The sequence below is a fragment of the Cavia porcellus genome, unplaced genomic scaffold (assembly GCF_034190915.1).
Source record: "Cavia porcellus strain 051 isolate PalLab524CR breed Dunkin Hartley unplaced genomic scaffold, mCavPor4.1 scaffold_4, whole genome shotgun sequence".
NCBI classification, from domain to species: domain Eukaryota; kingdom Metazoa; phylum Chordata; class Mammalia; order Rodentia; family Caviidae; genus Cavia; species Cavia porcellus.
This window is the reverse complement of record NW_026947487.1, coordinates 100,726,435-100,742,896: the sequence shown is the minus strand read 5'-3', so window position 1 is coordinate 100,742,896 and position 16,462 is coordinate 100,726,435. Positions and strand designations below refer to the sequence as shown.

General features: G+C 53.2%; 1 protein-coding gene across 3 annotated transcripts in view; it reads left to right on the top strand.

The window, feature by feature from the left end:
- Smpd3 (sphingomyelin phosphodiesterase 3) overlaps positions 1–16,351 on the top strand; it is an 88,621-nt gene extending 72,270 nt beyond the window's left edge. For 2 of the 3 annotated variants that reach the window (XM_003471996.5, XM_013154806.3), the window contains exons 3-9: positions 3,463–4,996; positions 9,825–9,900; positions 9,989–10,144; positions 11,402–11,491; positions 11,668–11,731; positions 13,541–13,703; positions 13,969–16,351. In XM_003471996.5, coding sequence (XP_003472044.1) covers positions 3,677–4,996; positions 9,825–9,900; positions 9,989–10,144; positions 11,402–11,491; positions 11,668–11,731; positions 13,541–13,703; positions 13,969–14,070 — 1,971 coding nt within the window. In that variant the 5' untranslated portion in view covers positions 3,463–3,676 and the 3' untranslated portion in view covers positions 14,071–16,351. Of the gene's footprint in view, positions 1–3,462; positions 4,997–7,036; positions 8,437–9,824; positions 9,901–9,988; positions 10,145–11,401; positions 11,492–11,667; positions 11,732–13,540; positions 13,704–13,968 lie in introns of those variants that run through there. The other variant, XM_063247558.1, reaches the window with a different exon arrangement.
- Positions 16,352–16,462: the final 111 nt, after the last annotated feature.

Here is a 16,462-nt window from a genome sequence, read left to right as displayed (position 1 = left end):
GAGACAAAATAACCACAGAGCTTTAGAAATCGCTCATCAGTAGCAGTCCCCTCTGGGTCTCCAGCGGCAGCAGCTTCTTTGTATAGATGCAAAGACCCCACACAGGGCAAGGCCCTGGCATGGAGGCTGGTGAGAGGCTCTGGATTGAAGGACCCTGACTGTGGCAGGAAGGGCTGGGAGGCTTTGGGCTGCCTCATAGCCCCTGGGGCTGCCAGCCACTTGGATGCCATCCTTAACTGAATGGGCACCAATAACAAGCCTGTGACCGTCCCAGGAGAGGCAGAAAGGCCAGGGCTGGGTGGGGAGCCTGAGGGATTGACCTAGGAGAGTCTATAGGGTCACTGCTGGAGTGAAGGGGACATGGAACAGATGAAGAGGGACTTTTTCTCCCTACCCCCAAAAGCTCTGCCCAGCTAACAGCAAATCCCAGCTTGATCAGTCAGTGTTGGCCACACTGGAAGACAGAAGGTTGAAGAATTCCCCCCAGGAACCTTGTGGTGAAGTGAGCCCGTGTCCCCCTCTGACCATAGCAGAGCTTCAGCACCTGTATGGGGAGCAGACAGTCTCCTCTGCAGTCCGTGCTCCTAAAGTGTCATCCTAGTCAAGCCTCGGCCTGTGCAGCCCACACTGCCACTCACCCTTAAGCAGCAGGGTCCTTGTTCCTCAGCCTATCATTGTTCTTTACCTCCACAAACATGGGCGCATAGCCAAGACTCAGCCACAAACTGACAAGGGTGCCAAGGACTCCAGCCCAGGAGGAACCCCAGCTTCTAGTGGTGACAGCACTGTGGGAGTGGAGTGGAAAGTCACCGTGGGGGGGGGGGGGCTCAACAGAGACTGAGAGACTGGACATTTGGGTTTGGGACCAAGACTGGAGAAGGAAGAACAGTGCCAGAGTGGGGCAGGAGCTTGGTTAAGGATGATGACCAGGGCCAGGCTGGTGGCCTCAGGCCACAAAGATGAGAAGGAAAAAGGAGATAGGAATAGATCTGCTCCAAGACACTGGGGTGACACTGACATCCAGGTGGCCTCAGAAATTTGGCTTAGGCCTTCCTCTAGCACCTTGGTACCAACCACAAGGACCACTGGAGCCCAAGGGTTGTGGGAGGCTCGTCTCACCCTGCATTCCTCGAGTAGCAGCAGGACCCACAGGTAGTGTCAAGGAGCCTAGTGTGTATAGCAGGGATAAAGGTCCATGTTGGCAACTCCGTGTCTTCTCTCATGGTTCCCACTCGAGCCAGGCAGAATCATGCCAGCTCCGCACACCAGGGCCTGCAAGTTTGCTGACAGTGAGCCCCATGACCCGATGACCCGTGATGTGGGACAGCGAGTGAGCTGTGGATTCCACACCAGGTTAGAGTCCTCTGGTAGCAGTATCTTGCTGGGTCTTGAAGAAGGGACTAATGAGTGCATCCTAATGTCTCCCAAGTCTGGTGGCAGGCATGGGAGGACTTTGGACACCCCCCCACCCAGCTCCTCTGAGCACTGGCTGCAAAGGGAGATAGCCTGGCAGGAGGTTTCACTGAGGCCCAGCACAAAGCCAGGGCCCTCAGCTGTGATCTGCATAGACAACCTGCTGCTCTAGACTGTGATTTTCCATTGTTTACTTCAAAGTGATTTACCTTGAGGAAAGGAAATTCCTCGTGGAACACATTGGTCAGAACCAGACAGGGCCACCAGCTTAAGTTCATTGTTAGATTCCTTTCTGGCCAAAGGCATTGTAGATCAACATCAGCTCAAAGCTCCCTCTGTGAAGCAACTACTTGTGCCAGCCTGAGCCCTGCGAAGGCTCTTGTGCAGCTCCTTATTTCCAGGAACTCCTGGGATCCTGGGAGGTGGACACTTCCCAAAGGTTTTATGATACAGGACTGCAGAGACCAGGCCACTCTCACAGGGGACAGAAGCCCACAGTGGAGATATCTGCATGCCACCTGGGCAAACAGAAGACAGAGTCCTCTCTGGGGAGATAACTTCTGAGCTGAGTCTTAAGGGATGAGTGAGGCAAGGGACAGAAGAATGGGTAGAACAGGACACCCTTGTCACAGTGAGTCAGAGGGAAGCTTCACAGAGATGGGCAGCTTGGCTGAGGAGATGACCATCCAGCCATCGTGTAGACAGTGGAGGTTAACAAAGTTGGCAAAAGGTGATGCACTCTGGGCCCAGAGTTTGCAGCAGGAACACAGGGGACAGGTAGGATCTGGTGACTAAGATACGCAGGTCCCTGGCTTGGGTGACCAAGGATTCAGGAGGAGGAGGAAGAGGAAAGAGTGCAGGGACAGGATGAACAAGGCAACATGGGCTCAGACCCACCACGGTGGCAGGGGAGAAGCTGGGTTGGGTCAATGAGCTATTGAGCTGGAAGTGACTCGTTGACTCAGCTGGCAAGAGAGCGCAAGATCATGCTTCTGTGAGTTTGCTTCACAACGAGCACCGTGGTCCCAGATCCCCCAGAAGCTGGAGAAATCCACAGACTTGTGTTGACTGAGATCTCAGCACAATAAATGTATAAATGCACCTGGCAGCATGGGCCTGCTCTGAGACCCACTGTAGCTCCTGCACAGGCTGGTACAGGGACCCAGGGTGAACATAATCAGGTAGCTGTAGCCCTTGTCTGGGGCTGCATTGTGAAACACAAGCAGGAAAGTGGTGAAAGTTTGCATGTGAGACATACGCAGCTCCAGGGAGCCTCTCCAAAAGTCCCAAAGACTGTCAGAGTCCCTGCGATGGGTAACTGATCCACCGGCAGTTGGGAAGGGACAGGCTATGCCTGGGCCCCTCTGGCTGGGGGTCCTGTGGGCTCTCTGGGGTGAAGCACAGAGTTTGGTCACTGCTGCAGGCAGGGCCAGAGTCACAGCAGGGTGGTGGGGGTTGGGGGGAGGCTGCCCATTCTGGGCTGCCAGTCATGCTGCCCTTGGCTCCAGGACTTTCTGGTCTCTTTTCTCAGTCCTGACCTAGTTGCTGTTCACTGACAGGTTTGCTATGTTTGCAGCTCCTTTGACCTAAGGTCACTGTCCACATTTGTTTGTTTGTTTTTGGTACCAGTGTTTGAACTCAGAGCCTTCTCATTGAGCTGTATTCCCAGCCTGGGCAACTGAGAGATAATGCAGTCCTCCTAGCTCAGCCTCCCAGAGTGCTGGGATTACAGACATATGCCATATCACCAGGCCTGTCCATACATTTAAACACACTGTCCCCCTTTGTACTCACAAAGTAGTATCCCTCAGAAAACCTGGCCCATTTTCCAAGCAATTAAGTTTTCAAGATCAAGACAGTCAGGGATAGTCATGTCACCATGCTGTTTACTCCAAGAGAACAGAACACAAACACCGGCAAAAGGAGTGTGCTGGGGTCATCACCAGGTCCCCCAAACCCTGCATGCCCCTGCTGGCTTCATCCTAGTCCTGAGAACAGTCCTGCTCCCCTAAAGATCAGTAAAAGCCACCCTGCTTTCTGTCTCCACAGGTTTACAGCAGGCCCTGGTATCCCAGCATGGCACACTGACATGAACCATGACTGGCTGGCTGACACTCACCACTAACCACCCAGACTCGAATCTCGCCAGGAGGTGACCCCTCCTCCCACTGCCCCCACAATCTGCCCATCCCTACCCAAGAAAGTGCCGCGACTGCCATGGACACCATGTAGTAGGGCCGGCTGCGGCGCCTAGTGAGCTGCGATGGTTTTGTACACGACCCCCTTTCCTAATAGCTGTCTGTCCGCCTTGCACGCCGTGTCCTGGGCCCTCATATTCCCATGTTACTGGCTGGCGGACCGGCTGGTAGCCTCCTTCATACCCACTACCTACGAGAAGCGTCAGCGAGCAGACGACCCGTGCTGCCTGCAGCTGCTCTGCACCGCCCTCTTCACGCCCATCTACCTGGCCCTCCTTGTGGCCTCGCTGCCCTTTGCTTTTCTCGGGTTCCTCTTCTGGTCCCCCCTGCAGTCTGCTCGCAGGCCCTACATCTACTCACGGCTGGAGGACAAGGGCCCAGGGGGCGGGGCAGCCCTGCTTGGTGAATGGAAGGGCACAGGCACTGGCAAAAGCTTCTGCTTCGCCACTGCCAACCTCTGCCTCCTCCCTGACTCACTTGCCAGGCTCAACAATGTCTTCAACACCCAGGCACGAGCCAAAGAGATCGGGCAGAGAATCCGCAATGGAGCTGCGAGGCCCCAGATCAAAATCTACATTGATTCGCCCACGAACACCTCCATCAGTGCAGCCAGCTTCAGCAGCCTGGTGTCACCACAGGGCAGTGATGGGGCCAGAGCTGTCCCTGGGAGCATTAAGAGGACAACTTCCGTAGAATACAAGGGCGATGGTGGGCATCGCCCTGGTGATGAGGCTGCCAATGGGCCTGCCTCTGGGGACCTGGCTGACAGTGGCAACCTGGAGGATGCCTGCATCGTCCGCATCAGTGGCGAGGATGGTGGGCGGCTACCTGAAGCAGAAGACCCTGTCACTGGGAACCACACCAGGAACGGGGCCAGCGGGGGCTCAAAGGGCCAGACACCCAACCACAGTCAACAGGATGGGGATTCAGGGAGCCTGGGCAGCCCTTCAGCCTCCAGGGAGTCCCTGGTGAAGGCACGAGCAGGGCCAGACAGTAACAGTGGGGCGGACCAGGGGCCCAACAGCAAGCTCCTGTACAAGGCATCGGTGGTGAAGAAGGCAGCCACGCGTAGGAGGCGGCATCCTGATGAGGCCTTTGACCACGAGATCTCAGCCTTCTTCCCTGCCAACCTGGACTTCCTGTGCCTGCAGGAGGTGTTTGATAAGCGGGCTGCTGCCAAGTTGAAAGAGCAGCTACACGGCTACTTTGAGTATGTCCTGTACGACGTCGGGGTCTATGGCTGCCGCGGTTGCTGCAGTTTCAAGTGTCTCAACAGTGGCCTCTTCTTTGCCAGCCGCTACCCTATCATGGACGTGGCCTATCACTGTTACCCCAACGGTCGTGGCGTTGATGCCCTGTCCTCTAAGGGAGCGCTGTTTCTCAAGGTAGGAGGCCTTGACCCGACCTGAGGGCCACATGCCAGCCAGTGTCCAGACTACGTGGGGAGGTGGGCCACAGCTAGGGAGTCCTCCTTGTCCTGGGCTGCAGAGGTGGGAGGCAGACAAGGTCTTTTCCATGGAACTGAACCAGGGGCCCCCAGCTCAGAGACAAGGGAAATACAAACACCAAGACAAGAACCAAGGCCCCAGGCTCAGACAGACCTTCCAGGGAGATTGGGACCAGTTCTGCAGCTCTCTATACTGCCATTTCTGAGTCTGTAAAATGGGGACAAGATGGATGAGAACCACACAGCAAGCCTGAGATAGGCCCCCATTCCTGCATCGTGTGGTGACGGTGGCCCTGGTGATGCCAGCAGTGACAAGAGGCAGAACGAGAGTACAGGCAGGCAGACAGGCCTTTCAGGTCTCCAGAGCCATGGCCACAACCCAGCTTGCTGGCCTGGATAGCCCTCCCTCTTGGCTGTCAGCAACTGCCAGGCCAGGCTCTCTGCCCACCAGCCAATGGCTTTACTTGCATAGTCACCAATTAAAGTAAATCATAATTATTTCTACTAATTTGAATGCAATTGGAGTTTTTTGACCATGGTAATTTGGTCATTACACATTATCTTCCGCTGAGCCAGAGATGCTCAAAGTGTCAACTTTTTGTTCTCTATCCAAAAGCCGCTCTCAGTCCTTCAGGTTTTCTGAAGCAACCCTTGGCCAGCTGATAACAGGGCTTCATGCCCTCAAAGGCAGTGGCTGCTATGGGGGTGGGTTTTCTCCCTTTAAGGAGAGATGTGACAAAGCAGCTACTCAGCAGGGACAACCGCAGCCCAGAGGCCAGGGCAGGTTTCCTCACTTCTTAGCTCCCGTCTCAAAGCCACCACACTTGGCCTGTCCAGGAAAATGCTGGTGTCTAAGCTGGTGCCTGCCAGGGTGGGGACACTGTGTCTACACCTAAGGCCTCCAGCCCCTGCCTCCTAGGTATTCAATGTCCCATGTGGCTTTGCTAGGCCACAATTGAGCTGCCCAGTGTTATTCACAACCAGAGATGCTGAAAATTACATCAACTTCTCTGGCAACAGAGCCAGTCTTCCCTTCTGGCATATAGCTCATATGGTTCTGTTCTGGGCATAGATTTTTGTCTTAGCAGCTAGAGTGACTTTCTGGGGAAGAAGGTGATATGTTGTCAGGCTCAGGGTAGAAAAGTGTCACTCTCCACATTTGCCAACTTCAGATGGCTCTGAAGTGAGGGACCACCCTCAAGTCCACTTCTGTGCAGGCCAATCCACTTGTCTCCCCACCCCTGACTTCCTTCTTCCATCTGGCGCTTGACCACTGTGCCCACCAAAATCAACAAGTCTTGCTGGAACAGCCCATCACTGCAACCTTGTCCTGAATGTTCTTTTTGTGTCCCTTTACCTCCTGGGCCTCCGATTTGTCTTTAAATATGTTTAATTTGGTCCACACTACTAAAAAAATATTTCTTGAATTGGCCAGTTTTTAAAAAAGAAGATATTAAACCAGGCATGGTAGTGCATGCCTGTAATCCCAGCATTCTGGAGGCTGAGACAGGATTGTTGCAAGTTTGAGACCAGCCTGGGTTGCAAAGTGAGCTGAAGGTCAGTCTGAACTGTATAGTGAGACCCTGTCTCAAAAAAGGCAAAGACAACAAAAAAGATATTTCACATAAAACCTAATTTGCGCTCTCTCTCAACACTTCAACAGATCTGGCAATGCCACGTTTCACACCTTAGCCACTTCTCATTTCCCAGTGACCGAAGTCACCCCTGCTCCTTCTTGGGAAGTGTACCCCCACCAGCATCCATTTCTGCCCTTGCTAATGACCCCCAGCTTTGTCCCAGCCCAGATCTCTCCCTATGGTCCTGTCCCTGCATCTGGCTGCCCCTGGACACATCCCATTCACACCCAAACCAAACTCAGCATCTCCCCTGGGAACTCTCATCCCAAAGCCAAAAGGGACCACCTTGGCTGTTCCTTGTGCCCACCTTGACTGTTCCATGTGACTCATTTCACTTTCAGATACCCCTGGCTCTACGCTGTGCGTCCAACTCCACTGCCTTGGCCAAGGCTCCATCCCCATGGCCCAACTGTGACTGTGGCTGCCTGCCCTTTGTAGCCTGTGCTTCCTTCTCACCTAGGTTGGGGACTGCCCTTTTCACCCCCACTGCCGTGGGGGAAGCCCCTCGTCGCTGCCTGAGCTCTGCCCCTGCCACACCACATCCATGCTCTGCCAGTCTTGGCCATACAGCACAGTTGGCTTACCTCTGTGAGACCCTCAGCCTGGTAGCCAGCTGTCTTGCCATCTGGCTGTCTCATCAGATACTGCCCTTGAGAGCGGAGCTAGGTGTTGGAGGCGTACAGAAGACCCCAGCGCACCTCTGTTGATCTCCCACAACAGACAGCAATCATATGGGCTTCAGGGGGTCACACCCAGCCCAAGAGGGGTGGGGATTGCAGGAAGAGTGCTGCCAGTGGACCTTTGTGCCTCCTTCATCTCACCCTGCCTTGCTGATGTGCTCTGTGCTACTTCAGGGCCTTTGGGGAGCTATGACTCCTTGTGAAGGAAGGGACTGGAGGTCTTTTGCTTTCACACAACAGAGAACTTTCTGGACTTTTTATATTTTTTGTCTACCAGACTTGGTGTGATCGTTTATTTTTGTGAGAAAAACACAGGACTCTGTGGCTCCTAAGAACACAAGTGAGGCATCAGTAAATCCTGACAAATAACAAAGTGAGTCCTGGCAAGATCCAGGGGAGTGTGAGAGCCAGCATCTTCCCTCTGGCCACCTTCGCCTTAGCAGCAGGGCCAGTCCAATTTCTTTCTACACATGTCCCCTGCTCCTGGCCAGGACTCAGCACAAGGCAGGTGATGATGTGAAGTGATGAGTGAGGGAGAGGCAATCTACAAATGGGTGGCTTCAGAGAGGCCAGTAAAGACACAGGCAGCTTGGAAAGAGCGTGGTGGCCCACAGGTCTGCTGTGCCTCACCTGGTCCGCGTGAGCCTTGAGATCTATGGCTTCACTTCCCTGGGCCTCAGTGAATCTACGATGTGAGGAAGCACTAAGCCAAAATGCTTTCACTGAAGGGACCTTGTTGCCTGAGGAATACCAGGGCCATACTGCCATCACGTGCCCTTTCTGAGCACTGCGATTTTATGATAGGCAGATTAGCACAAGTGAATTTAGAGCCCTTCCAGGGGCAAGTGTACTGTTAGGCTACAGTTTGGATCTGGGATATGGAGAAGCAGCAAATGGTGAACATGTCAGTTTTAAAAAAACCCCAAATTCAGACCACAGAGCTTACTATCAAATACTGAGACATGTATATCACAAGCTCCAGAGAAGGAAAGATGGGCATCTGGGCCAGGAGAGGGAGAAGCTGTAGAAAGCCAGGGGTGCATCCAGATGGGACAGAATAACGACTATCCAGAAAGCAAGATGGATGCTGCTGGAGCTCTGGGGCCTACGACATGGCTACAGTGGGGCCCTCAGCCAGTAACTGAACAGGTGGCTAAGCCTCGACAGCCCACCTACCTGCCTTGAGTCTCAGCATCACAGAAGACCCAGTCTGGAAAGGAGTAGCAAAGTTTGGGAAGGGTGGCTCAGTTCATCATGGAAAATGAGGAACTACGAGTGGCCTCTGTGGACTGGTACCAGTGGCATCCCTAGAGAGCAGCCCAATGAAGGACTTCTGGAGTGGTCTCCTGAGGCTGTACTGTGATCAGAGGGCTCAGGACAGCCCTGAGGCAGCAGGGTGGTGGCATGGGCGGTGTCCTTCTGTGTCCACCATTCACTGCTCCCAACCATAGCACAGACAAGGGCTCAAACTTGAGCTAGGGCTTACCACCCGGGGTGGATGCTTTGAGTCATTCTTGGGACATACAATCAAGACACTCATTTTTATAAAGCTAACATCTGGGGCCGGGGATTTAGCTCAGTAGCACAAGTGCCTGCCTGGTAAGTGCAAGGTCGTTAAGTTCAACTCCCAGTTCCTCCAAAAATAAAAAGGAAAGAAAAATAAAGCCAACATCTGGAGACAGCCTGCCAGGGTCACCTGCAAGTTTGGTGGGGTGGGTGCAATTACCCCTCCCCCAGCCCTCCTCCCTCCTGAAGCTCTGTCCTTGGTAAAGGAGTGAGGACAGAGATCCAGGAGCAGTAGAGATATGAGCATAATGAAGCCCCCATGGAAGGAGGGCTGGGCTTAGCATGACTCAAGGGTCCAGAGACAGGGGACACAGCTCAGATTTCTCACCCCAACTGAGGAACCTCAGGACCATGGTCTATAAAACAGATGAAATGACTTGGCACACAGCCAGTGGGGCAGAGGCTGGAGACATTGGGAGGGTGGCAGTGTCTGTGACCCTCACAGTGGAGGGAGGGGTGAGCCCTGAAGCCGGGTCCACACACATGGAAGGAACATAGGGTGAGATCTGGCCTCTGAGTGGCTGAGGAAGGAAACAGCCACCAAACATGAATGGACAAGGAACTGAGGGTCTTGTAGGTGGGTCATCAGGAGACGTAGACTTGGGAGGACCTGGACTGTGGGTTTGCCCTTCCCCAGCCACCTCACACTGCTGCTGTGCATCACGTGAGCCAATGTTTCCTTTAATACATCTGGCCTGTCCTCCAGTGCAGGCTGTAACTGGGGAACAGGACGTGTTCTGTCCTTGCCTGGGCTCCAGTGTACCAGGACCCTAGCACAGAGTAAGGGTTCTGAGTTTCAATGAGAACGTGGATGGCCGTGGCCAGGCCAGTGTCCCAGTGGTGACTGGTAGGTGGCAACACTGATATCTGGCCTCGATCCCAGGTGCAGGTTGGAAGCACACCTCAGGACCAAAGAATCGTTGGGTACATCGCCTGCACACACCTGCACGCCCCACCAGGTAGGTCAACACTGCCCAAGGCTTCTGGAGTGTTGGGACGGCACCAGGGGCCTGGCACCAGCTTCACTGTCTGGTCTCTGCCCTGCAGAAGATAGCGCCATCCGGTGTGAGCAGCTGGACCTGCTTCAGGACTGGCTGGCTGATTTCCGAAAATCTACCTCCTCGTCCAGCGCAGCCAACCCCGAGGAGCTGGTGGCGTTTGACATCGTCTGCGGAGATCTGAACTTTGACAATTGCTCCTCTGGTGAGGCCACGCTCCTCCCCTCTGGCCTGCGCTTTTCGAGCTGCGTGGGCTCCAGTTAAGTGACTTGGATTAGGCAGCTGAAGAACTTCTGCTCCTCATGCCGCATGTGTGGGAAGTTTAGCAAGACAATGCTGTCTCTCCCCCCCCCCCAAACCCTAGAGCACAGGAGCCCACATTCTACCTTGAAAGCTCAGCAGCCCCTTGCTGCAGACAAAAGGATGTCCTAAAAATGAACCTGTGGCAAGAGAGGCTGGGGCTTTGGAAACTTGGACTCGGAGAATTGTTTACACTGCACCAGGCAGGGCTTTTAACTGTTGTTCCATTTAGATCTTTTAACAACACTATGAGGCAGACACTGTGTTTATCACATGGTGTGGCAGAGGAAGCTGAGACTCAGAGAGGTTGAGGAACTCTCCAAGGTCACACAATCAGTGACAATAGGAATTTGAACCCTGGGTCTCATACCTTTTAGGCAGGGCACAGACTTTAGTCACATTAAAAGTTCATCATTATTGCTAGGCATGGTAACCCACACCTGTAATTCAGCACTGTGGCAGCAGAGGCAGGGGATCAACATTTCAATCCTAACCTGGGCAATTTAGTAATTTAGAGATCCCTGTCTCAAGATTTAAGCAGACAAACAAAGCTGGGGATGTAGCTCATGTGAAGGTCCTGAGTTTAAAGTCCAGTACTATTTTAAAAAAAGTGAAATTTGAAATGTAGATTTAAAAATCACTGACTTTATAAGGGACTCCTGGGGGGTCTGACTGGCTCTAAGCCTCTGTGGCCTGGCTCCCCTGTCAAAGTCACTTGCCTGATGCCACTGGGATCCACGAGTCAGGACGGATCCATCACATACAGGTCGAGGCTATTGGGAGGGAAGAATCACACCTGGTCAGGCCCCGGTGCCCTTCCCTCCAGAGCCATTGAAAGGTCCTTTTGGCTCAGTGAGCTGGCAGGAGAAATGGGAACCCTGGGGAGGCCACCTCCCTCAGCCTTGTGGGATCCTCAGGATTCATGAGGGCAGGAATCCAGCCTAAGACAGCATCGGCCAGTTTCACATGTTTGTCACAGGATCTGTGACCTTCAGGTCACTGTCTCCTGGAACCCAAAAGGGACAGTGAGCACTATCCTAACAGAGGGAAGGTATAAATCAGTCGCAAAAGACCCCAGAACCACCTGTACAAACACAGAACCTACCCAGAGGCAGTTATGTAAGGGACAGTGACAATCCATAGTACTTTCTTCCTCCCACAGATGACAAGCTGGAGCAGCAGCACTCCCTGTTTACACGCTACAAGGACCCCTGCCGCCTGGGGCCTGGGGAGGAGAAGCCGTGGGCCATTGGTGAGCTGGGTCAATGTGGGGCTGGCAGGGTGCTGGGGTCCCCATAAACCTGAGGAGAGACTACTGCCCTACTACTACGGTCCATGGAGGCCCCAGTGTACTCCGACATCCCACCCATAGAGGCCACCTCTTGGCCAGGTCCTGCATGCAGTGATCACTCCTGCCCTCACCCTTAGGTACCCTGTTGGACACCAATGGCCTTTATGATGAGGATGTGTGCACCCCTGACAATCTGCAAAAGTAAGTACCTGAGTGGGGACCCCATTCACATCAGCTCCCAAGTCTAGACGAGGCACTGAGAACCTGACTTTATGATAGAGAGATGTGATCTGGGAAGCAATACGGGAGCCAGCTCAGCACAAGCCAGTGAGGGCTTCCCTGCCATAGGAGCTGCTTCTCCTCCCCCCTCTGACAGCCACAGGGGCTCATGCAGGTGGAGGCTATCACAGCCCCCATACCCACAAGCCCTGGCATACCCCAAGCCCTGGCACTTGCCTTGCAGAGATGTCTCAGTCACATAGGGTCTCCAAGGGATGCTTCCTAATCCAGCAGCCAGTCTGGGCCATGTGAAGCCCTACTGGTAGAGTGAAGGGAGTTAGAACTTTCCATGGCCAACCCAACACCTGACCTCTGTAGCACAGTCACTGGGTAACAAATCAGAAGGGAGCTGGGAACTTGTGGCACCAATCAGGGAAATAAAAGGAGTGGAGAGAATACCAGCTGATTGGTTTCAAAGTAGAGACAGATCTATCTTGGCCAGGATTCACTCCTGAACCCAGTGGCTTCCATAAAAGACACTGGAAGCCAGGGGTGGTGCTGTACTTGGGAGGCTGAAATTGGCAGATCACTACCCATTTAAGGCCAGCCTGAGATACACTGTCAGTTCAAGGCCAGTCTGAACTACTAAGTGAGACCCTGTCAAAATACACACAGAAAATTCCGTATAAAGGATGCACTGGAGAGACCAGAGCAGAGCCAATTTATAATTCACAGCTGGAGACTACACAGAGCCTCAGGGATGGCTCCTTGCAGCTAATTGGAGCCAATTAATTAGATTACAGACTAAATTTGAAACATCATCCTATGCCGAGAAAATTACCTTTTTATAAGATGATGATTAAAAAATGACTATCAGTAACTCTCAGATCATTGATGCTGGAATTAATTACCAAAGGCAAAGGACAGTAATGGATTATATCTCTGAGCCATAACAATGTTCTGAATGTCATTAGTGTATTTATCTGAAGGCTGATAAAAACCTTGTAGAAACGTGTGCTTGCCAGCCTAGCCTCTCCAGGCGCCTTTCCAGTCTGTCCAGACCTTGACCATCTGGCACCCTGGGGAGTGCTTCCCACCCACGTGCCAGCTCAAAGGGGAACCACAGAGGGATCTAAGCCACTTGCCCTCCCTATAGAACTATAAATGGCACTGTCACACCCAAAGAGTTTCCTTGATCTCAGAGATGGGACATCAGCCATTCCCCAAGGCAACTTGGGGCCCATAACGACCATTCTTGTTTCAGAGGAGAAAATGGAGATTTGGTGACATGACCCGGGCCACATCACATCACCATTTAGATCCACTAAGAGTAGAGTATTCCCATGAGGCCTGGGTTCCCATTTGAGTCCCTCAGTTCCCTGCTGATCTGAAACAATCAGACTGGGGCTGGGGCTTCCAAGAGGACTGGGATGGATCCCTGAGGTGCCACGCATAGATCAAGTCTCCCAAACAGGCCCCTCTGGCTCACAGCAGGAGCCCCTTCTGGAGATAAGGGAGGGGTGGTTTGGACCAGTGACCAAGTTCAAACAGGGAAAGTGAGGGCTGGCTGGCCCAAAGTGACAAAGGACAGACTGTCAGGAGACCTGGAAGGCTCTACTCAGCCCTATTTTCAGAGGCTCTGGAACACCTGCCCTCCAGCATGAGCCTTTTGTGAGCCACAGGGGAAACAGATAATCACCCCAGCTTTAGGGCTCCTCCCACAGGACCTGCTTGACCAGGGCCTGCGGAGTAGAAGTAGAGCTCTCACCCTGCTGCCTGTCTGGTGAACAGGGTCCTGGAGAGCGAGGAAGGCCGCCGGGAATACCTGGCTTTCCCCACCAGCAAGAGCCCAGGAGGCGGACAGAAGGGGCGGAAGGACCTGCTGAAAGGCAATGGACGCCGCATCGATTACATGCTGCACGCTGAGGAGGGGCTGTGCCCTGACTGGAAGGCCGTGAGTCTGAGGGGCTGCCCTGTAGAGCCCTCAGGAGTAGAGGTTCCCTCTGGACCCCATCCTCAAAACAAACCCTAAAAAACAAGAGCCGTTATTCCTTCAGACATTTAGGCCCTGGAATCTTTGAGTTCCATGTCTGTGCACAACCCTGGCACAGAGGCCCTGTGTCCTAGGATCCCCAGGCTGCCATGCCCTACCCCCTCCTTTTCAGGACAAACTTTGTTTCTAATCAGAGTGCTTCTCCTTCTCCCCCTCAACAACCCAGGAGGTGGAAGAATTCAGTTTTATCACCCAGCTGTCCGGCCTGACCGACCATCTCCCTGTGGCCATGCGGCTGATGGTGTCTGCAGGGGAAGAGGAGGCATAGTCCAGCCAAATCGCCGGCATCCAGAGCACCGGGCCTGTGCCAGCCCTTTGAGCTGCAGCCCATCCTTGGGCCATGTCTCCTCCATCCAGCTCCCAGTGCTGGGGGAGGAGGGCAAGGAACAGGGAGGGAGCCACGGTTAGTCCCGGGGAGCCTGGAAGCAGTGCTGCTGCTCTTCGACTCTGGGGCATCTCCAAGGACAGAGACTGAGGCTGGCCCGGGAGCCCCGCTGCCTAACCAGTGCCATTCTTTCCAAACGTGATTTTCTACAGATCTACAGCACAACCTAGTTTGTAACCCAAGGATTAGTATGAGGACCCAGTTTATGTACTCTTTGTATCTCTTCTCGAGCTTCGTCCAGGGTTATTTTGTCTGCTGCCAATGTTGTCTCGCATGCCTACACCCTCGCATGCACGCTGCTCGCATGCCACGTGCCACACTGTAGCTACCCAGACCCCTTGCTCCGGCCTCACCCAAGGCCAGACTCCAAACACAATCAGAACCAGCCAAAGAAGCACTTCCTGGACTTGGCTGCCAGCCCTCCACCTCCGGCCCAGATGGGGCACTGTGGGGACATGAGCGCTGTCATTATCAGCCAACCCAGGGCTCTTCCCAGAGTCTTGCATTCAAGGGCAATTATGTCTTAAAAAGAAAACAGAAATTAAGTTAAAACAAAATTAACTTTAACCCTTAACTACATAGAACCTTGCTCTTCCCAACACAGGGTCCCGTCCCCAGCCCAGACACATCAGGGGTCAGCAGGCCCTGCCTACCCCAGCAGCTCCTCTAGGAGACTTGAATCTAGGCTATGGAGCCATAACCAGAAATCCAAGAAGACGGCATCACTTTTTTACAGGAAGGGGACTCACAACTTAAAAGGGTGGGGGTAGGGTCTTCATTTTGAAAGTTTGTAGCTTCTAAGCAAGCCAATGCATCCTCTTCCTTCTGCCAAGCCCCTTGCTGCCTTTCAGACACCTGTCTGGTTTGGGACCAATCCTTCCCCAGGGACTTACCCCATCCATGTGCTGGCTGAGCTCAGGAACCGCCTGTCTGCCCCTGGATGGGGCTGTGGCTCTGGCCTCCCAGGCCATCCTCAACAGTTACTCCAGCCAATGCCATGGCAAGGGGGACTCGGGATGAAGAGGTAAGAAGCCAAGGTGCAGAGCACAGCGTGTCTGGCACCAGTGGGACGATCCTGCACCTGGTTGGGATGGCCAGGCCAATGCCATTTCATGCCTGGGGCAGGGAGTAGTACTGGCTGGCATGCAGGCACACAGAAGCTACCCTGCCACTGTGCAACCACAGCCTGCCTGAGCTCCCTGGTGTGGGCTTCCTGGAGTTTGGGCAAGGACTTGTGAACGGTCTCCATTCCTGGGGGCAGCTGGGACTCTGTTCCCACGCATGGCTGAGTTAGGCAGATCTAACACCCAGATCTAAGCTGCTGTACACACAGGGAGGGCAGCGAGGCCAAGGCCAGGGTCCCCGCACCACGCCAGCAGCTTCTGTCCCTGAGGGTGAGGCAGCACATGTGAAGTCAGGGCCACATGCTTCTCATTCTCCCAATTCCAGGGCGGCCTTAGGCAAGTCACACCGCCCTGTGCCTCAGTCACTTTCTTCATCACATGGTCACCTCTGCCTCGTCAGGTCCTGGCATCCAGAGGGACGGCCTGCCTCCCTAGCTTCCCTCATACCTCCCTTAGAGCTGAGGCCGCAACCACCTGAGGCCTCTTGGAGCTGTGGAGGCTTCTCCATTCTGATTTTTATAAAAGAAGGGAAAAAAACCTGCCAGGATCTCAGATGGCATCTATGGCGTGGGAAGGGGCAGTCACAGGGGTCATCCAGATTCAAACCAAGGCTCTTAGCTGCCTCTGGCCCACCACAAGGGTTATACAAGACAAGTGGATCAGTGTAGGAAGGAAACACTTTCATTTATCCAAAACCACCTTGAATTTTAAGTATATATTACTCTTGATGCTTTTTAACTATTGTATTAACTTGCTGAGATTTAGAGATACTGTTTTAAAAAAAAAAGAAAAAAACACTTTTTTAATTTCTGTATTTTTTTTCTGTATTGTATCCTCATGGGACATTAGGGGTTTTATATGGTAAGACACCTAAGGTTTTGGTAAAAAACGTCATCATATATATATCCAGACAATTCTTCCCTAGAAGAAAAACAATCTTTACACCTGATAAAATATTTTGAAAAGAGAGGTGGTTTTTTCCTTTATGGTGCTGAAAGGAAGGATGGAAAAGGAGGAGGAAATAAAACTGTGAGGCTCAAGGCTGATGTTTACTTATTTGAGAACAAGCTGGGGCGGCCCTACAGACTGCAGACCATGGGGATGGCTTCAGGGACAAACTCCAGTCTGCCTTGAAATGCTAGGACAGTGGG